The sequence below is a fragment of the Salmo trutta genome, chromosome 15, assembly GCF_901001165.1.
Source record: "Salmo trutta chromosome 15, fSalTru1.1, whole genome shotgun sequence".
Taxonomy (NCBI): domain Eukaryota; kingdom Metazoa; phylum Chordata; class Actinopteri; order Salmoniformes; family Salmonidae; genus Salmo; species Salmo trutta.
In genome coordinates this window covers 19,353,450-19,376,215 of record NC_042971.1, presented here as the reverse complement: position 1 = coordinate 19,376,215, position 22,766 = coordinate 19,353,450, and the positions used below count along the sequence as shown (strand labels likewise).

General features: G+C 39.4%; 2 protein-coding genes across 12 annotated transcripts in view; both read right to left on the bottom strand.

Annotated features, from left to right (window-relative positions):
* LOC115148594 (general transcription factor II-I repeat domain-containing protein 1) overlaps positions 1–14,732 on the bottom strand; it is a 40,374-nt gene extending 25,642 nt beyond the window's left edge. For 4 of the 8 annotated variants that reach the window (XM_029690628.1, XM_029690629.1, XM_029690630.1 and 1 more), the window contains exons 1-2: positions 12,000–12,094; positions 1,955–2,087 (exon numbers count right to left, since the gene is read on the bottom strand). In XM_029690628.1, the coding sequence (XP_029546488.1) occupies positions 1,955–2,087; positions 12,000–12,079 (213 nt within the window). In that variant the 5' untranslated portion in view covers positions 12,080–12,094. Of the gene's footprint in view, positions 1–1,954; positions 2,088–2,190; positions 2,357–11,999; positions 12,095–14,161; positions 14,246–14,347 lie in introns of those variants that run through there. The other 4 variants (XM_029690633.1, XM_029690632.1, XM_029690635.1 and 1 more) reach the window with 4 other exon arrangements.
* Positions 14,733–17,956: 3,224 nt separating this feature from the next.
* LOC115148593 (CAP-Gly domain-containing linker protein 2) overlaps positions 17,957–22,766 on the bottom strand; it is an 83,353-nt gene continuing 78,543 nt past the window's right edge. For all 4 annotated transcript variants that reach the window (XM_029690624.1, XM_029690625.1, XM_029690626.1 and 1 more), the window contains 5 exons: positions 22,092–22,248; positions 21,117–21,276; positions 20,372–20,563; positions 19,179–19,241; positions 17,957–18,821 (listed from right to left, as the gene is read on the bottom strand). In XM_029690624.1, coding sequence (XP_029546484.1) covers positions 18,810–18,821; positions 19,179–19,241; positions 20,372–20,563; positions 21,117–21,276; positions 22,092–22,248 — 584 coding nt within the window. In that variant the 3' untranslated portion in view covers positions 17,957–18,809. The remainder of the gene's footprint in view (positions 18,822–19,178; positions 19,242–20,371; positions 20,564–21,116; positions 21,277–22,091; positions 22,249–22,766) is intronic.

Below are 22,766 nucleotides of genomic sequence, written 5' to 3'. Positions count from 1 at the left end.
GTGCATGTAAACTTCTGACCCATTGGAATTGTGATACAGTGAATTATAGGTCAAATAATCTGTTTGTAAACAATTGTTGGAAAAATTACTCGTGTCATGCACAAAGTAGATGTCCTAACCGCCTTACCAAAACTATAGCTTGTTAACAAGAAATTTGTGGAGTGGTTGAAAAACAGGTTTTAATGAGTCCAATCTAAGTGTATGTAAACTTCCGACTTCAACTGTATATATATATATATATATATATATTTTTTAAGATATTAAAAGTATGAATTAACACATATGGAATCATGTAGTAACCAAAAAAGTGTTAAACAAGTCAAAATATATTTGAGATTCTTCAAAGTAGCCACCCTTTGCCTTTATGACAGCTTTGCACAATCTTGGCATTCTAGTGAATCATGCCAATTCTGTTCTTCATTTTGACAGTTCGTTACAAAAGTGCTATTTTTTGTTATTTTAGTAGTAAATCTAGCTCTTTTTGCCCCTAGCAGTTGAACTCTACCATTGAAATCATGATGTAGAGAGGCACCTTGAGAAGGTCCCCCTACGTCATCTCAAGGGAGGGGTTCGGTATGAAATAAACTCTTCTGGGTGGTTCCACCTCAAGGCTTATTATAAAAGCAGGTGACAGCGCGCCTTATTTGGCAATGGTCCTGGTAAGTGGAGTGTAAGGAACATTTCCGCATATGACCAAATTCAATGTTTTTGCTTACCGTTTCATACACATCGGTGCTTATACGAAGAAGAAAAAAAACGTAGGCTATGAGGACTATACGTTTATATTCGTAGCTACATCCATCATAACAATGAAATAGATGACAATGGTGGTCATGTTAACTTGTTGTATTTTTTTTACCAACCACAATTACTGATTGGTGGCACAGTCCACTAAGACAGTTGGCTCATAGTTCAATGGCTGTAAATGCTAATCCCACATGGGGCAGGTATTTAAAATCCCTTATTTACAACATTCATACAGTGCCCACACACTTCTAAAAAGTCAAATTATACCTGTAAGAGGGATAACATTGGTAACAGTTGTAGGTTTTTAATACAGTACCCAAAACCAATCTGAGTTAATTTGACCATTGGAAAAATAGCTACTGCATAAATATTGCAATGCGGGCTGGATTGAATTGAGCACCTAATCTTCATTTTCAAGGTGACGATTGCACTTTTCTTCCCAACACAGTACCAAAAATACAAATTTCAAAGATGTATTATGTGCCCCATGGGGTATTCGAACTTACACCGCAAGTGGCAATAGATGGGGCGGCAGCTAGCCTAGCAGTTAAGAGCTTTGGGCCTTGAGTCTCCTTTAGGATTGCACATTCAGCAAGTGACCAGCAGCGGGAGTTCCCTTTGAATCTATTTTCCCATTCACGGTGTTGGTGGTGCTCATAAAATGTAGCATATCTTCAGAATTAGCAGAGAGCCCACTCTGGCAATTTGATGTAATTGTAGAGTATATTGTTCTAAACAAAGTCTTAAAATGAACAAAATCAAAAAGGGTCATTTTGAGAAATTAATATTTTTAATGTTGAATAAATTAATGTGACATTTTATTTTGGAATCAATACATATATTTGAGAGAACACCATAAGGAGTATAATGACACCAAGATGTTGTCTGTATCATGTAGTTCATAGATCATAGGGTCTTACAGGAGGCATGTATAGGTCTAAAAATAGCCAAAAATGGCCACTTTAATCATGATTTTTTTTTTATGGTTTGTGATACTAATGTAAAAAGCATTCCAAAAATCCATCCTCCCAATGTGAGAATTGCCAGAACAATCCAAAATACCAAAAATATTTTCAGCTCCCGTGGAATTGCCAAATTTGCTTTTGTAAAGAGTCATTGAAATAACACTGCCTGACTAATCAATCTTTGATATGTTTTTTCCGTGGCAAAACTAATAGCGTATGTGTATGTGTGCGAGTGGTCCTACCACTGAGTCCAGCGCAGACACTAGGCTGGTGAGGATCTCCTGTCTGGCCGACACCTGTGGGACCCGCAGCTCAGTCTGGGAGTTAGTCCTTATCCCGTCACATCCCGACTTCCTCATCTGTGCCATTCCTCTTCTGAGGGGACACAAAACAGAGGGCTTTCAATAAGTTATCAAGAAGATGAACCGAAACAGTCATTTGTGTCAGCCTGTATAGATTACATAAATGTGGATGGTACCTCGTCTGCATCCCATCAGTCACTTCTGGGAGTAGGATGAAGTTGCTCCTACACTGATCTTGGGTCAGTTTAGAATTTTACTCACTAATGGTTGATGTTATGATTGGTGATCCCAGATCTGTACTTAGGGGAAACTTCACCCCAGAGCTCGGTTCTGAATAAAACACTGAACAATGATTCAGTGTTACCCACGTCTGCAGAAAAGGAGGCTGTGTATACATGGTCTAAGTATATGGCATTTGCTAGGTAGACAAAGTCATGTCCTGCCATTTAAGGAAGCTAAAGCCTACAAATTAATGAGCAGTAACCAAATGCACATGACGTTGATCTGGAGTGAATAAGGTGTCTCTGCCATTCATCGCACCAATAAAACAACAAGAAGCCCATTTGATTTGACAACAGGGTTTGGCTGCATTTTGAATTGTGATAAAACATGGCAGTTGGATGGGGGGGTCATTTGGGTGGAGGGGGAGGTTTATTCTCATTAAGAGGCTTTTAAAAGTGGCGGTAATACCCTCCATGTAATATGCTAATACCCAAATCCGTCACACACATGCGAAAGTAGCTAATTACGATAAGCCTTTGTCAGCCAATTAAAGATAGCTCTGAATATTTATTTGAATCTCTTCATCCTTAAATTTGCTCTCCTTAGAAGGTAGCTCAGCAAATAACTGTAGAGGTTGGAATTGTCTAGGAATTGAAAGAAAAATGTATCCAAATTCTGTTTGCTCCCGATTAGGCCTAATTTCAAATTTAGGGTTGGCACGGTAAATGTATAATCGTGTAACAGGCGATTATGGATGAAGATCATCATAAATGTTTATTTTATTTTTGTGTATGTGAAACGAACATCTGACTGAAGACGGGGCCCTTAAACATAGTATGGTCATGCTACACTGAGTGTACAAAACATTAGAAACACCTTCCTAATATTGAGTTGCACCCCTTTTCCCCCCTCAGAACAGCCTCAATTCGTCGGGTCATGGACTCTACAAGGTGTCGAAAGCGTTCCACAGGGATGCTGGCCCATGTTGACTCCAACGCTTCCCACAGTTGTGCCAAGTTGGCCGGATGTCCTTCGGGTAGTGGACCATTCTTAATACACATACGAAACTGTTGAGCGTGAAAAACCCAACAGCGCTGCAGTTCTTGACACATTCAAACCGGTCCACCTGGCACCTACTACCATACCCCGTTCAAAGGCACTTAAATATTTTGTCTTGCACATTCACACTCAGAATGGCACACATACACAATCCATGTCTCAATTGTCTCAAGGATTAAACATCCTTCTTTAACCTGTCTCCTCCATCTACACTGATTGAAGTGGATTTAACAAGTTCCTAATGTTTTGTACACTCAGTGTATATCTATGGATGGGATAGACAGGAATTCCTGCGGTTGAGTCCGTTTCCATGGTAACAATGTGATGAAACTTTCTTGTTCTTTGTGGAAACAAGCAAGGTGTTGTAGCAAACAAGTCTACGGTTGAGCCCCCCCCCGGCTCAAAAAGAGAAAAAGTACATATTTTATAGCAATGACGCTGACAAATAAGTCACCCAAAATGCCTTGACCATAACAGCCCTAAATGTTCACTGTCATTTGGAAAATGGCCAGCCGTGTAGGAGAAAACTCGTAATTGACCGTTCGCTAAACCCCGCCCCAGATTTTTGGGCAATCAATCACAGTGCTTCATTGGATGGCAACTGTTACAAACTGTTAGCTAGCTGCACTGGCCACCATTGAAAATGCTGCTAATGCTAGTTAATTATACCTTGTTTTCTCCAAATGTATGTTAGCTAGCTAAGTTAGCTATATTATGTATATAACCCTCATCTGCGGTCGACATCAGGATATGATTTGAGAGCATTAATTAGCTCTAAAAGTGGTTAGTAGCTACATGCTGACACAGTGCATTCAGTCATCCAGTGGCTAGCCACACAAAAAAAAAAATATTTGACCAGGTTCCAGTGAAGCAATTGTTATAACAGTCCACCACAACATACCCGAGAGGTTCCTGATTAGTAAAGGTTAGTTTGTGTTTTATCTTCACCGAGTATTAAAAACACAGTTTGAAATCATTCTGAGGGGTTTTCTCCACTAGTTTGAACGGGGAATTGGGCTTCCCAGTAAAATGTTGTCCGAGTTTTGTCACGGGCAATGTTACAATGACGCTGATATTCCGATTTTTCACTTTAAAAGAATGTCAAACAAAAACCATTGATTGCAAAGTTAAACAAACCATACAATTCTATGCACACTGATTACCTTTAACGATTTCCACTGAAAATGTAACTAAAACACATTTACTCGAAAAACTGTGCAGATGTATAGTTTGATAACAGAATGATGGTAAAATCTCCCTCAGTTTTTTATGTGACCACATTTTCCAAAAACTCTTAAATATCTACTCCAAATTTAAAGGAGTGTCAGCTATGATATGACACCTTGAGTTTGAAAAAAATCTATTTTGTTTATTGTAATACAGTAACTGAAGTGGATTAACACCCAGTAACAGAATGACATCACGGATCTCTGATGTGCACAATACAGAAATGCATAATTATGAATATCATTCTCTTCATGGTGATGTATCCTAAATAGGTACACAAAAGGTAGAAACATTTCCTAGCTTCCTTTGCATGTTTGGGTATTATTCTACACACTGGCTATTATTCTAATGAGCTCCTCCCACAAACAAGACCAAATGTGGTTTGTCCACCACAAATCTGTACCAATCATCGACATCTGTTTCATAAGTTTGGACATCACAGTACAGCACAGTAGAGTACAGCACAGTAGAGTTCAACACAGTATAGTTCAGTACAGTTTATTACAGTACAGCTCAGTATTATACTGTGCTCTAGTGTGCTACTGTACTGTTCTAAACTCTACTGTACAGTACTGTATTGTACAGTCCTATACTCTACTTTTCTTTACTGTACTCTACTGTGCTGTCCAAACTTGTGAAACAGTCATTTATGATTGGTTCAGATTTTGACTGATCAAATTTCAACTACTTCTCATCGTCTGATGTCGGTCAGTGCTCAGTGGGTGAGAGGGCTGGTTACAGTATGGAAAGAGAGGGGGCTCATGGGTAGGTGTCAGTAAAAGACAGGGAGAGCTGACATTATTAACTGGAGAGAGAGAGATAGAAGAGAGACAGGGGGAGAGAGGGAGGGGGTTGTCCAGACGGTTTTCACACTCTTGCTTTGACCACCACAGGACAGAAAGAGAAAGAAAACATTGTGCTGAGCATAACAGTATGTCAGTGGAAGGGAGGATAGTAGCAAAAATTCCCATTGTAGCCAATTCAGTTACAGTCATTCTGTTACAGATTTTTAAGTGTTTATGTTACCAATTTGGTAACAGAATTACTTGTTTTAATCCCTTAATAAATCGAAAAACAAATTGTTATCACAAAAACACTAACTAATTGGTAGGTCTACCTTTACTTGTTACTTCTGTGAACTTTCATTATCCTCCCTCATGAACGAGAGAAACTATAAAATATCTTAAAGATATGTAGATTTTTGGTAACACAATGACAAGACACTAGGCTATATATTTTTTTTTTACTTACAGAAGGAAAATATTTTCTGAAAAACAATATAAAATGTTGATATTAGTTGCCAGGGTCTTTAACATATTTGTGTTTTGATGTATTTATAATACATTTTATAAGACTTTGTCTGCTAGATGTTTTCTAAGACCACCTTTCCATCTGTTTGACCAGAAATCAAAGCCTTTACTTATTCCACATTTTTAGGATGGAACATTTTTGAAAAAAGTGTATACAGTATATGTCTTAAAATAAATAGACTCAGCTGTCATCTGACACCAAATTTGATGTGCACCTATGAACTTCACGTTGCTCTTGCTCGACAGTAACCAATGGGGTGGGGCTTAGAAAAGGGTCAATTAGCCTATTTGCAGGGGAGTAGGCCTAACATTCATCACAAACATGTTAACTGGACAATATAATCCGTGCCAATACAAAGTCAAGGAAAGAAAGGGTAAATAAAAGTGGGAGGGAAAGAGTGGGGCATATAAAAATAATGTTTTCCCCCCTATCCTAATTCCAAGCGCTGCGTTCTCATGGCAACAGCAATCTGCTCCTTGGAAACTAATCTCGAGGCATTTGAACAATGCAGCTCCGGCCTTTAATCTCTCCAGACACTGGGAGCCATTATCCTAGCCTCTCAGGGCTGCCTCAAACCATAGACTCCACAGTAAGGGAGGGCAGAGAGAGAGACAGTCTCAACCGCACCAATATGCCTGTCTGAATAGGGCCTCCCCTGAACCAACAGCAAACATAAGCCCCCTTGAAAACTATTACACCACCGAAATAGACGGCTTCTTTCACTCCCAACTTTAAGGCAAAAGAGGCACAAAACATTTGAGAAGGGGGCACTGTCATTTTGTTCGCAGCCAGAGAAAGCCACCACCAGTGAACTCAAATGAAGTGTTTTCTGGCTGGCAGTGGTTAGGCTACTTCAAATGCAATGTCACTCAGTCACAAGTACAAATGTCAAAACAAAGAGCATGGAAATACAAAAGGGCTATTCTAAAAAAAAAACATTGCCATCTTTGACCTTTGGCAAGGACAAAACAAAAACAATTAAACTGTTTGCAATAGTAGCCTCTCTTGCCTTACAGCAAATAATTTCAGACTGTAGCCCATTTATGTACAACATTTATGATACCACCAGGCTACAGTACCTAAAATGTTTTGCCTGTGCCTTGATTGTGAGATAAACTGGCCTCTACCAAAGAAACAAAAAAGAACCACAACAGTATGGCTACACTTCAGAACACTTCCCTGGTATGAGAGTACGCCTTGATCTTAAAATGATAAAATGCTGCTCTAGCTGCCATGCTTAAATGCTCCAGCTAATGACATCCTCACCCATTTGAGTCCCCCCGGGAAGCCGGCACTGTTATTTCCTTCATGTCATGTAAACCTCTGCAGGCTACAGAGGGCTGAGCTGATCCTTTACTTGTTGAATAATTGCCCAAGCATTATTTAGCCAGAGTTATTAGGCTACAATGTACTCAGAAGGGGTATAAGGGTTTTCTGAGCTGGTTTTGCACTAAGAGGCTTGTGGCACTCGCTGCCATTGATACACAACACTTTGCTTATACCCCTTAACAAGCCATTACGGCCGGAGACCTTTTGAAGACCACAACTGTATCTAAATTGTTAGGCTCAGTGCTGATCATTGACATTTAATTAATTATGTTGATCTTTGGGCATGCCCCCAGAGGCTGTAGTAGGCCTACTAGGCTGTAGACATGCATCAGCTAGGCTATTATGCATGCGGTGTGGGATTGGCATAGCCATGAGTCATTCTAGCCATTCCTCTGTTCAGACGTTGCTGATGCATGCCATATCTTATAACACCTGGATCAGTATTTTACGTATCAGCTTACCACATCATATGATATAGTAGTCTGGTTGATGAGAGCTACGTCTGAGCAGGGGAACGCAGTTTGGAGATCTAGCTAGTTCTGGATAAGTTCAAATACACGGAACAACTGAGGTTCACAGTTCACAGGCTCATCTTATGGTCATGATGCAGCAGTGTGTAGGAGGGAGATCTCGAGATGTGAGAAGTGTGCAGGAGGGCATAAGACAAAGGAATATGTAGTATTGGTGGGAAAAGCTGTGCATGTTAACTATAGGGGTATCCATGCTGGAGATCAAGAGTGTCCAGTGAGAGAAAGCCAGGTCAAGGTTTCCAGGGTCAGAGTAGCAGGGCTCTATGCTGGACTTTTTTACAAGGAGCACGTGCGCACCTAAGTTGAAAACTGTAAGCGCACACAAAGAAATTTAGGAGCACAATGACAAATATTTGAAGTAATAAAGCTAGAATTATTACTTTTTCTTGGGGCATCTAAATATAAAATTCCAGGTTGCACAGCTAAAATATGTAGGTACATATGTGAGTAAAATGGTAGCACTGTATAGCCCCAAGTAGTACAGGTTTGATGAGGCAGTGAAGAGAGTAGTAGAGGAAGATGGGTCCAGGGAGAGGGATCCTAAGAGGTTCCCTGTGAGTAAGGGGAGGCCAATTGAGAGTAGTAGGAATAACGTGCTTCAGTAAGGTTTCCACTAGTTACCACAGCCACAATGTCAAATTGGCTATATCGAAAAAATGCAAGAAAAGTAAAATGTGTTTTTTGGTCTTCATTTAAAGGTTAGGCACAAGGTTATCAGTGTGATTAAGGATAGGTTTAAAATCACATTTTAAGAAGAGAAATTGTAGAAATAAGCGGGGTTTATGACTTTGCGACTGTGGTAACTAATGAAGACAATTTAGTAAGGTTACATGCTGACCAAAACGCATGCATGTTGATTTTGTACACCCACACCAGACACAAAACCGACACGCAGATTGAAATATCATAGACTCTGAAACAATTACATTAAATTTGGGGACAGGTCGAAAAGCATTACCGTAATAACATTTATAGCAATTTAGCTAGCTTGCTAATTTGTCCAGGGATATCAACATTGGGTTATTTTACCTGAAATGCACAAGGTCCTCTATTCCGACAATTAATCCACAGATAAAACGGTAAACCAAATTCCTTTCTCATCATCTCTCCTCCTTCCACAGGCTTCTTTTTTACTTCTTTGGACTTTATATGGTGGTTGGCAACTCAAAGGCGAAATCCATTAAAGCCAATCTAATGGAATTCAATGCACTTGACAATCAACTGTTCTCTGTCGTGGGTGATGTTGGCTTTCGCCGACTGGTCGAGCACCGGTACACACTACCAAGTGCACTATTTGTCAGATGTTGCCCTAACGGAGTTATACAGTAATAGCGTCACTGCTATTAGCTTCACGACATGCATACTATGGTGTATAGGTTTTGTATAGTGAAAGAAATAGGTTTTGATCATGTTTTGCTGGTAATGGGGACATACGTAAATTCCAACAAAATAATTGTTTGGTCAGTGTGGTGTGTGTAACCTTTATTTAACTAGGCAAGTCAGTTAAGAACACATTCTTATTTACAATGACGGCCAAACCCGGATGACGCTGGGCCAATTGTGCGCCGCCCTATGGGACTCCCAATCACTGCCGGATGTGATAGAGCCTGGATTCGAACCAGGGACTGTAGTGACGCCATTTGCACTGAGATGCAGTGCCTTAGACCGCTGCGTCCATGTGTGTGTGTTAACTATTTAACTGTACTAGAATGCTTAAAAGGCCGCTAAAATGTTAAATATCAGTTATCGGTATTGTTTTTTTTGGCAAGGAAAATATCGGATATCGGTCAAAAATGTGATATCGGTGCATCACTAGGTGTAAATGTGGAACTTTTTATCTCATTTTAAAGTCAGAGTGGTAAGCTTCCAGTGAAATAACAAATGCCCAAGCACAATATACACAAAAATATGCATTTTTGCCTTTAACAAGCAACTTCAGCTGTATTGATACAGTTCAAAGCTCCTAGCTAGCTACCTTCCAATCAACTACTGGTAGCTCGCTATGAAAGATGCAAGCATTTGTGTTCTTGGAAGCATGGCAACTAATCAGTCTCCGTTCCAAAAATACTGAATCTTAAGAGCTGATTCCTAGCAGATGTATTTTCTTTCTACTAAATGTCTTGGTGAATCACGGTATTTAAACTTTAAAGTACTTTTTTTAGAGTGGTCAGCTCGAGATTATTTGATTGAGAGTTCTGGTCGCCTAATGATGGATGCTAGTGCCGCTTCTCCTTTACAGAAAACTAATTAAAATGTGTTCTTATATGCTGACTAAACGTGACGCGCGCATTGATTTTGTACCCCCATACCAGACACGATCAGGACAAGCAGGTTGAAATATCATGAATTCTGAACCAATTATATGAATTTGTGGACAGGTCGAAAAGCATTAAACACTTATGGCAATTTAGCTAGCTTGTCGTTGCTAGCTACTTTTTCCTGGGATATAAACATTGGGTTGTTATTTTACCTGAAACACACAAGGTCCTCTACTCCGACAATTAATCCACAGATAAAACTGTAAACCAAATTCCTTTCTCGTCATCTCTCCTCCTTCAGTCTTCTTTTTTTACTTCTTTGGACTTTATATGGCGGTTGGCAACCATCATTACGATGCTACAACCGACTGGAGTGTGGACGTCAGTTCATCTTTCAATCACCCACATGGGTATATGCTCCTAAACACCAATGAGGAGATGGCACGTGGGTATATGCTCTTAAAAACCAATGAAGAGACGGGAGAGGCCGGATATGCAGCGCGTTGAGCGTCACAAATAGAACCTATTTCTATTTTAGCGCTTGGCCACGCAGACGCTCGTTGAGGCGCACGATCAGTGTGGGTGCAATGATTGAATAACATGTATGTGTAAATGTATTTTGCAGCGCTCGCACATGCGAGCGGTGTGCTCAGCATGTGAGTCAACATACCTGGTAAAACAAAATACAAAAATAAAAGTAATATGCACGTTCAGAGGCACTTCGAAACTATTTCCCGAGAATGTCATACATATTAGAGGTCGACTGATTATGATTTTTCAACGCCGATACTGATAAATGGAGGACCAAAAAAAGCCGATACCGATTAAATCGGACAATTTTTATGTATTTGTAATAATGACAATTACAACAATACTGAATGAACACTTATTTTAACTTAATATAATACATCAATAAAATCTATTTAGTCTCAAATAAATAATGAAACATGTTCAATTTGGTTTAAATAATGCAAAAACAAAGTGTTGGAGAAGAAAGTAAAAGTGCAATATGTGCCAAGTAAAAAAGCTAATGTTTAAGTTCCTTGCTCAGAACATATGAAAGCTGGTGGTTCCTTTTAACATGAGTCTTCAATATTCCCAGGTAAGAAGTTTTAGGTTGTAGTTATTATAGGACTATTTCTCTCTATACCATTTGCATTTCATTTACCTTTGACTATTGGATGTTCTAATAGGTACTTTAGTATTGCCAACCTAATCTCGGGAGTTGATAGGCTTGAAGTCATAAACACCGCAATGCTTGAACCACAGCGAAGAGCTGCTGGCAAATGCAGGAAAGTGCTGTTTGAATGAATGCTTACGAGCCTGCTGCTGCCTACCACTGCTCAGTCAGACTGCTCTATCAAATCATAGACTTAATTATAATCTAATAACACACAGAAATATGAGCCTTAGGTCATTAATATGGTCAAATCCGGAAACTATTATTTAGAAAACAAAACGTTTATTCTTTCAGTGAAATACGGAACCGTTCTGTATTTTATCTAACAGGTGGCATCCCTAAGTCTAAATATTGCTGTTACATTGCACAACCTTCAATGTTATGTCATCATTATGTACAATTCTGGCAAATTAATTACGGTCTTTGTTAAGAAGAAATGGTCTTCACACAGTTCGCAAGAAGCCAGGCGGCCCAAAGTGCTGCATATACCCTGACTCTGCTTGCACAGAACGCAAGAGAAGTGCCACAATTTCCCTAGTTAAAATAAATTCATGTTAGCAGGCAATATTAACTAAATATGCAGGTTTAAAAATATTTACTTGTGTATTGATTTTAAGAAAGGCATTGATGTTTATGGTAAGGTACACAGTGGTGCAATGACAGTGTTTTTTCGCGAATGCGCTTGTTAAATCACCCGTTTGGCGAGGTAGGCTGTGATTCAATGATAAATTAACAGGCATCACATCGATTATATGCAACACAGGACAAGCTAGATAAACTAGTAATATCAACCATGTGCAGTTAACTACTGATTATGTTAAGATTGACTGTTTTTTATAAGATAAGTTTAATGCTAGCTAGCACCTTACCTTGGCTGCTTGCTGCACTCATATAACAGATAGTCAGCTTGCCACGCAGTCTCCTCGCAGAATGCAATGTAATCGGCCATAATCGGTGTCCAAAAATGCCGATTGTTATGAAAACTTGAAATCGACCCTAATTAATCGGCCATTCCGATTAATCGGCCGACCTCTAATAGATATGTAATAGGACCATTATTCTGCATTGTGAATTGAATGTTTATTTTGTTATTGTTTAAAAGGAAAACCGATTAAAAAAAAAAGTTTCAACATTAAAATGGAAGATCGGTGAATTACAACATCACTAGGCTGCATTCAAAATAAATCTCCCTCATCCCCCGCAATTTGGCGGAGACTTGTGCCTTTTACTTTGAGTTTTGGTCCACCAGCTTCAAACAGCTGTAAAAACGATATTGTTTGTTATTGAAATTGAAAAGCCATTTCACAGCAATGTTTTCTTACGCAAATGGCAATTGAGCAAACCGTGTAGAATTTTAGCAACCAGAAAATGACAGAGCGCTTTCTACACTGGCCACTTGACCCGATTTCCCTAGACAACACAGCCACAAGTCAAAACAGTTTTCCCCATTTTGGGATGCCGGACCAGCGGGAGAAATCAATAGATGAATATCACAACACTGGTGGGTAAGTAAGACTGTGAAACACTATCATTCCACTATTGATGCAGATATATTATGGACATTTTTTAAATTACAATCCAAAAATTCCTAAATATCCTATGTGTAGCACCTTTAAGCAAAATTGTCCATTTGTCACATCCCTACTTGTAACATTTACTGAGGTAAATTTACTATGGTAGCCTAGTGGTTAAGAGCTTTGGGCCAGTAACCGCAAGTCCTCTGGCAAGGCACATAGCGATTTACAGGAGCAATTAGAGTTATGATAAGAGTGTCTACTAAATTAATAAAATTTAGAAAATTTTGGCATGGCATAGGTTACTGTAGCTAGCTGAGTTTATATCATGTCTCAGGTAATGCATGCATTGGGTAAACTGCATGTGAAGCTTGTTTGAGGTGAACTTCAGTGATATGTTCATTACATGATAGTAAACTAGCTAGCCAGCAGATTATGACCCTAACATTACACTTGTTTACACTGAGCTGCACTGGGTCGAAAACATACCTCAATCCAGGGATTAGAAATTGCATTGTACTCCGAATTGTCCCATTATGCTAACTGTTACACACGGAAGATTGAAAGACTGCTATTTTTTCCGGAAAGCTGCCTTTTCATCCTCGTGCTAGCTAGCAGTACCCACAGCAGCCATTGTGTGCCATTCCACAACAAAGGAGCTGATTGGCTGGAATGGCAGTGGTGGCTTCTACAATCTAGCCTGGGGACAAGAAGGGCAGTTTTCCAGTTAAATAGCAGTATTTCAATCTTCTTTTAGTTTGGATATAGGTCACATTTGGATAACAGTGGCACATCCCATCGCTGCAGGTACGTTTTCCGACTTATATCTCGTGCCTGCTCCGCATCGTCTTAATCTAACCATTATTACGTTCGACCCCAGTGCAGCTCAGTGTAAACAATCATAACATCAGTTGGGTCAGAATCTGCTGGCTATAGTACACTAGCTAGCTACACGCCCTACTCCAGGTTAGCTACAATGGGGAGTTTTGAATCCTGACTGTAGCTACCTAGCTAGCTATGTAGGCTAACGACCTAACGTTAGCATCAATGCAAAAATAGTGGATGAGATTGGGAAGAGAAAACTGTGCATGACAGTTGTGAAGGTGTTTTTCAACCAATGTCTATGTGGGCTGCCTGCTAGCTCGCTAGATCATGTTGACAAGATTGGAACAAAACGCTCGAGTCTAATTTAATTAGCTAGCTAAACTAGCTAGGTAGCTACCCAGCAAGCTTTCACTAAAGTAAAATGGTTGACGTGCTCTTGAAAAATGACTTAATTTATACTCAACACACCAAATGTAATATGACATCCGTTTTAGCTAATAACAGGCAACAAAACAATGACCGGATAGCTGGCCAGCTAAATTAGCTTTCTTGCTAACGTTAGCTAAACCTTCCGTGCGCACACCCAACCAAGACTCGTCGTACATCGTATCATTCTGCGAAATGTAGTTGCTCAGTTGGCTGACACATATCAAATACACAATGTAGCAACATAAATATAATTTTGCCCATACCATTGTCCGCATCTAGCTAGCTAGCTATGGAAATAGCGAGATGGTTCAATCGAGCTGGCCCATCTCCTCCCCCAGAATTCTAATCTGTAATTTCACAATTTGTACAGTCATAAAAAGTCACGTGTGTACAAAATACACGGTTTTATGTTTGAATGTTCATAAATGTTACAATAACATGATGCATACCTTACCAACATCAACGTTTAAATTGTTTTACACTGTCAATCCCGGAATATGGTTATTCCCCGTTTAATCCAACCGAAATTGTTGGGTAGAATTCCAATCTAAAATCTAGCATTAATATCGGGGTTTCGAAACCTTGTAATCTGAAGCATTATTGCACAAAATTCGTTAGCAAAACGTTATCACCAAGATTATTTTTCTATTTCCCCCGTTTTTTCTATTTTCTTTAACAGTGGAGTGTGTCCCGTTTCTTTGTTCTGTAGCTAATCCAGTAAAATTGAAACTCATTCGCCTCCACTAATCCCGGTCCAACTCAACAACAGCATCTATTGGCTGTAATTTACATATAGCTAGGATTAAGGAACCTCTGGGAAACCATGGGGGGGAACTCGCCTGGAGAGGGTCGTGAGTTAAACCTGTTGTAAAAACAAACAAACAAATATCACACTCCGTGTTAAACATTTAACTAAATAACTAAACATTTAGACTTGACTGCACAAAAACTGGTCTTAAAACTAATTGGGACTAATATAATGTATTATAAAGGATTATTATATATATATATATATATATATATATATATATATATATATATATATATATAAAATGGACAATGTATTATTTGGTTTGTTAATTTAGGTGCTTTTTAGAATTGACTCTCAACTATAGTGAAAAAGGAACACCTAAAATATACAATTTCAACATGTAATAGGATAACAATACTTTACCTCTGTATGATACCAAGAGTTGAATTGTGAACTATTTTGGTCAGCCACCTGAGCAGGGCCCAAACTGTCCCTTTGCATGTGATCTAGCTCGCTTCATATACTTGGTGACATTGGCCAAATGCATAAATCATGAATAGCAGCCTACTTTGCCCCTAGTGTTTGAGTACAGTATTGTACTCTGTCTGGTCCCACTTTTAGAAGTACATTTCTGAACACCTTCACAAAAATGTTTGTTGCTGCACTTTTTTGGGCTTCACAGCCTCTATCATGGCAATTTTCCCATGAATGATACATCACTTCCACAACTGAGCCAAATGTTTATTGTGACACCATTAGTCACCAGTGGGAGCTGTGTGTGTGTGTGTGTGTGTCTGCCTGCCTGAATGTGTGTGCATGTCCAGCAGGTAAGAACACTACAAACAAGATTTATTTGTGAGTGAGAAAATTGTAAATGGGTGTTCAATAAAGGCCTAATCTCGGTTAACCCAGAACTAAAGCCTGGCGTAATTGGTCAGCTGCTCATTACGTAGTCTGCACACGACATTAATAAATGCTTAACACATCAGAAAATATGTCCACATTAAATAAAACACCATAATCCTTTGCCCACATTGTTAACATTTAATGACTCAATCTCAGAAATCATTACAACATTAAGGGTACGAAGTGTTCCCTATCTGAAAAAGGCCATATACAATATCCAATAACAATTTGTTGCTTCAGTTTCGCTGACCAGAGGCCATGAAATGCCCATGAAATGTCAATCCCCAAGTCTTACATTCCACATTAGTCACATCAAAATAATGTTCTCCCAAAGACAGAGTCTGCATTCAAAATGGTGCACTACTTTAGACCAGGGGTAGAGCCCTGGTCAAAAGTAGTGCACAATATACAGTGAGCTCCAAAAGTATTGGGACAGTGACAATTTTTTGTTGTTGTTTTGGATCTGTACTCTAGCACTTTGGATTTGAATTTATACAATGTCTACGGGGTTTAAGTGCAGACTGTCAGCTTTAATTTGACGGTATTTTCATCCATATCGGGTGAACCTTTTATAAATTACAGCACTTTTTGTGCATAGAACCCCGATTTTTTAGGGGACCGAAATAATTGGGACAAATTTACCTATATGTGTATTAAAGTAGTCAAAAGTTGAGTATTTTGTCCTATATTCATAGCGTGCAATCACTACATCAAGGGTGTGACTCTACACATTTGTTGGATGCATTTGCTGTTTGTTTTAATTGTGTTTCAGATTATTTTGTGCCCAATAGAAATTAATGGTAAATAATGTATTGTGTCATTTTGGAGTCACTTCTATTGTAAATAAGAATAGAATATGTTTCTAAACACTTCTACATTAATCTGGATGCTACCATGATTACGGATCATCCTGATTGATTCGTGAATAATGATGAGGGAGAAAGTTAGAGGCATAAATATCATACCCCCAAAAATGCTAACCTCCCCTGCTATTGCTATGGTGAGACGTTAGCATGTCTTGGGGGTATGATATTTGTACGTCTAACTTTATCACTCATCATTATTCACAATTTCATTCAGGATTAGTTATTCCATTTTCATGTAGAAGTGTTTAGAAACATATTCTATTCTTATTTACAATAAAAGTGACTCCAAAATGACACAATACAATCTGAAACACAACCAAAATAAAACAGCAAATGCATCCAACAAATTTGTAGTCACAAGCTTGATGTAGTCATTGCATGCTATGAATATGGGACCAAATACTGAACTTATTATTAATATTATTCTTATTATTTTTGTTGTTGTTGTATTTTACCCCCTTTTCTCCCCAATTTTGACATTGTCTCATCACTGCAACTCCCCAACGGGCTCTGAAGGTCGAGTCAGGTGTCCTCTGAAACATGACCCGCCTAACCACGATTCTTAACACCCGCCCGCTTAACCCGGGAGCCAGCCGCACCAATGCGTCGGAGGAAACAACGTTCATTTGATAACCGAGGTCAGCCTGCAGGCGGCCGGGCTGCCACAGGGAGTCACTAGAGCTCCCCCGGCCAAACCCTCCCCTAACCCAGACGACGCTGGGCCAATTGTGCGTCGCCCTATGGGACTCCCGATCACGGCCGGTTATGATACAGCCCGGGATCGAACCCAGATCTGTAGTGACGCCTCTAGCACTGCGATAATACTTAACTTTTTACTACTTTAATACACATAAGTGAATTTGTCCCAATACCTTTGGTCCCCCCTATGTACAAAAGGTGCTGTAATTTCTAAATGGTTCACCCGATAAGGAAAGAAAATACCGTCAAATTAAAGCTGACAGTCTTCACTTTAACCTCATAGTTATTGTATCATTTCAAATCCAAAGTGCTGGAGTATAGAGCCAAAACAACAAAACATTTGTCACTGTCCCAATACTTTTGGAGCTCACTGTACGTAGGGAATAGGGTGCCATTCGAGACGCAGGCAGAATATCAACTAATCTCCCAAGAATACAGTAATGGACTGCACTTAGAATCTCCCCGTTGGCTTGTTCAATGGAGATAATAACATTGGAAGACCGTAACGTATCAATTCTGTACATTGTGATTAGTTGTTTACATCCAGAAGGGAGGGATCATCCAGAATGGAGGAAGCAGTTACAGTTGGCCTCCATCAGTAATGGCACTCTATTCCCTATATAGTTCACTACTTTTCTGGTCAAAGTAGTGCACTATATAGGGAATAGAGTGCCATTTGGGACACAATCTTTGAATGTTCCATTGTTTGCATTGTGCTCCAAACAGCCGTTGAGTGGCCTACTCGAATCAAAGGACAAAGTGATCACAAGGCATTGATCCAGGTTGAACTTTCTTTAGATAAATGATCAACAATAGGAAGTTAAGACTCTTTTTTCTTTTTTTTTCTTCTCACGTGTATGAAAACACTACAAAGTGGTATGGTTTCCCACTATCCAGTAAAGCCATAGTGGAATTAAGGATAACTCAGTTGAAATGAGTAAACCATTAAACTGATAGCTATTTGGTGCACATACGGCACCGAGTTGGATTGGTTCAGTTGGCTAAATACACTTTTACAGTATGCACAGTATGCACAGGTTTCAGATAATGCAGTTATATTCATATGTAGATACAACATCAGCCTAAATCCAGCAGCATCCCCGTTTCATTCACATGTTCGCTACAGAGCATGTTCGCTATGAAGCAAATTGAACGTCACTGGCCAAATCAAATCAGCTACAGTAATCTAAGAAGGATAAAAAAAGAAGTGTGGCAAATAAATAAAACAAAAAGTGATGGATTGAGGCCAAATTCTTAATCTTTGTTTTCAATCAGACACCAGAGTCATTTCATTCTCTGGAGTCACAATTCGTCCCTCATGGCTCATTGGGTCCTGATCTCTAATAAACTAACATAAAAGGTTATCTCATGCCCAAATGTCCAATTCCATCCTTGGGTATGTAGGCAGGGTATGTATCAGTTTTCAAAAGTCATACCTATAATTCTTCACCTCTGTCAACCATTTTACAGTATCTTCAAGCTGTCTTAAGTTTGGCTAATGGGTGTTTTTCTTTTTTGCAACAGATGAATGTACATATTGAGATAGAGAGACATTGTTTTGGTAGTAACTGTAAACAGAAAATGTTGTCTGGAGTCCAGTGGAGTGCTAGTCCCAAGTCGTACTGACTTCTTCTTTTAAAATGTACCTCTGCATTTCCCCAATTCAAGATGAGCTCTTCTTCTCCTATATCAGTGTTGTTCCTGGGGAGCAAGCCATCAAATTGAAGAAGCTCAAATAATGTGTCAAATACATATCAGTCAGAGTATTAATTTAGGGCAGATTATGCCTTGTTTTAGAATAAAAAGCATTTTAAATGGAGATTCTCTATTGAGCATGCTTTTAAGTCTAGTTCTAGTCTTTATCTGTGTTAGGTAAACCAGTGGTTAATGTTGTATTTATGTAACTCATTGTGGGAATGGCAATAGTGGCATTTAGTAAATCTCTAGACAGTGAGTAACTAACTGATCTATAACTGATCTATAGAGTTAAGATAAATGTAATTGATATGACATACAACATGTGTGATTGATGTGCTATTATGATGAATTAATACCTACATCTTGAGTAAAGGAAGAATTCTGTTGATGACTCCCATTGGCTGAATTTGCACCACCGTGCACCTGAAAGAGAATCATGAAAGAAGCGTGCATTTACACTATTCAAACTCATATATCCTGACTTTTGTATCGAACATCCTTCGGTACCACTTTATATTAAATTACACTGAAACCATGCATTTATGTGGATGTTACAAAGGCAAGTACAGTGTAATTGCAGTGTTGTTAGTTCTTTGTTACATGGTACATACACTGTTTGCCGTTCAAGAAACACATTTTTTTTTTTTTTTTTACATTTGCCAATCAAACTCATGTTACCATTGCTGGTAAAGGTTTCTGTGACAAACTATCGCAAGGAGACAACAGTAGTGAAAAATGTACCCAATTATCATACTTGAGTAAAAGTAAAGTTACCTTAATAGAAAACGACTCAAGTAAAAGGAAAGTCACCCAGTAAAATACTTGGGTTTAAAGTAAATGTAATTGCTTAATGTACTTAAGTATCAAAAGGAAAAATATGAATAATTTCTAATTACTTATATTAAGCAAACCAGATGACACGATGTTCCTGTTTTTTAAATTTACATATAGCCAGGGGAACACTCCAACCCTCAGACATCATTTACAAACGAAGCATTTGTGTTTAGTGAGCCCGCGAGATCAGAGGCAGTAAGGATGATCAGGGATCTTCTGAATTGGACCATTCCCCTGTCCTGCTAAGCATTCGAAATGTAACAAGTACTTTTGGGTGTTAGGGAAAATGTATGGAGTAAAATGTGCATTATTTTCGTTCAGAATATAGTGGAGTAAAAGTAAAAGTTGTCAAAAATGTAAATAGTAAAGTACAGATACCGAAAAAAAAAACCAGACTTAAGTTGTACTTTAAAGTATTTTTACATACGTACTTTACACCACTGGGAGACGATAGAGTGCCACATTTTGTTGCACACACATTGTGGGAATTGTTCTGCTAAAACCATGACACGGCCTAACTTTTAGTGCCTGCAACTGTAGCTTATATTACATTAAATTAGGGTGACTGTAAGTCCCTCTGGAGAAAAACTAAGTTTAATAGGGAAAAACAATCACAGTCATTGCAAGTAGACCCTACTTCAAAATAGCCACTATAAAACAAATTCTGTCCCAGAAAGGCAAAACAAGTGCTAGCTAGAGGTGGTCCTGTTCTAGTTTACCTCGCTCTTGTCTGGGTGCGTGCGCATGGCCTGCACCAGCTGGTCCACTTCCTGGTTGTGCTCCAGGGCTCCCCTCAGAGCCTCCTCTGTGCTCATGAGCCGCTGGCGCAGACGGGTCACCTCCGAGTCCAGGGTCGATGGGTCCAGCATAGAGTAGCGCCGGTGATCTGGGGACGAGCCCCTCTCCCTGCCCTGAGAACACACACAAAGCGTAAGGATCAACTGGGTGTTCATTAGGCACTAAAATAAAGAAAACAGACTTTAACAGAAATAGACTACCTTGACTTTTATAGTTGTGGGCCCTAATGAACACAACCCTTTCTAATTATTCAATCCATTGCTGGAAAAATGTGGAGGGCTACATCTGTCATTGCTAGATCTGCCTTTGATATGACTACACAGAGTCAAGCATATTTTAAATCATATAGGATACAGACATGAACGAAATAATAGCCAAATACTGTATCCACTTTAAATAAGAAACATGGAACATGTATAATCTTAATCATGTAGACCTTTTCTACTTCTAGACCAGATTCCATCTTTGTGGGAACACAACAAACTGTGTCGCATTGATTAGTACACACCATAGCAAAACGTTTAGCAAAGAAAACAAGCATTCCTCCTCGTTTCAGCCTGTTTACTCCCATTTGGTTACTAGTGAATACAACCCTAAGTTGATGGACACATGATGTGATGCGTAGCCAGCACTGTGATTGACATCTCCCAGCCCCTCCCCTCTCACCAGCAGGAGCAGTTTGTCTCTCAGGGTCTTGATGTCATCCTGGAGTTTCTGCTCCTTCACCCTCCACTCAGCCTTGTGCACCTCTCGGCTCAGGTCTCGGTCCAGGCCGGGCGAGTGGCGAGGGGAATCCAGCAGTAACACCCTTAACTCGTTCAGACTCCTGACACAAGGGGACGATACAATAAAGAATACCGTTAAGATTTACCCTTGCCTTCCTGATTCAGCATAGCCTGGTCCCAGACCTGATTGTGCTCTTGCCAACTCCAATGATGTCATTTGCATGACAATTCCCCAGAGTTGGCAAAAGAGCAGAAAGAGACTGGCACCCAGGCTAGATTCAGGGTTGTTTCACTATCAATGACCCAAACCTATCAATGATACATGGTATATTCTTTTTTCTCCATGAAAGGCAGATGACACAGTCAAATACTGCAAACTTAGGTGACCTAAGGGTCACTGAGATACATAATGTTGTGCTATTGTCCTTTCAATAAATGTTTGCTTATATTTCCAGGCCTAAGCGCTGTGAGTAATGGGACACTTTAAAGTAACATAGCATTCTCAGCTATGACAATGCATTGATTTGAGGGGTGAAAAGGCCTTTTGGGCCTACTTTTAATCAGGCTAATTTTCTCCATTACCTTAACTGCTTTTAACCTAAGTGGATTGATCCTCATAAAACAGATGTCTAGCATACGTCTAGTGACTGCATATCACAAAGACGAGTTGCGACTGTTTTGTCAGTCTTTGAAAACGCACGACTCTAGCACAAAATACTGTATGTGTAAAGACTGGGGACAGTTTCATACAAGTGCATTAGCAAACATCTAATCTCCTTCAGATGAATGTAAGCTATATCTTGTAGCAGTGGGTGGGCTGCCATGTTTTATTCCCTATTTCAAAGGGAAAATACTGAGCTGTGGTGTAAAATCAATAGTGTTCCCTCTTTCTCTCGCTCTCTCGCCATTAAATGACCTCTCCTTCTTCAGTAGCTCCTGGCTAATGACAACCAGCTGTCCCGATGCATCATGGGACTTCTTGGTCATGCACTCGAGGTCAGCCTCCAGGCGCATCTTCTCCTTGACCAGGGCACCGCCCTTCTTCTCACCCAAGCGAACTTTGCCCTCCAAGGCTGGTGGACAAAAAGAGGTTTGAGAAGGATTTAGAGTTAAATGTTTGGTTTGGACCAACAAGTGCTGCAATGTCAACGCTTTAAATATATATACACTGAACAAAAATATAAACGCAAAGTGCAACAATTTCAAAGATTTTACTGAGTTACAGTTCATATAAGGAAATCAGTCATTTGAAATAAATGAATTATGAATTATGAAATTATGAAATAAATGAAACTATGGATTTCACATGACTGGGAATACAGATATGCATCTGTTGGTCACAGATACCTTAAAAAAAGGTAGGTGCGTGTATCAGAAAACTAGTCAGTATCTGGTGTTACCACCGTTTGCCTCATTCAGCGCGACACATCTCCTTTGCATAAAGTTGATCAGGCTGTTGATTGTGGCCTGTGAAATGTTGTCCCAATCCTCTTCAATGGCTGTGCGAAGATGCTCGGTATTGGCTGGAACTGGAACACGCTGTTGTACATGGTAAGTATGCAGGCCATGGAAGAACTGGGACATTTTCAGC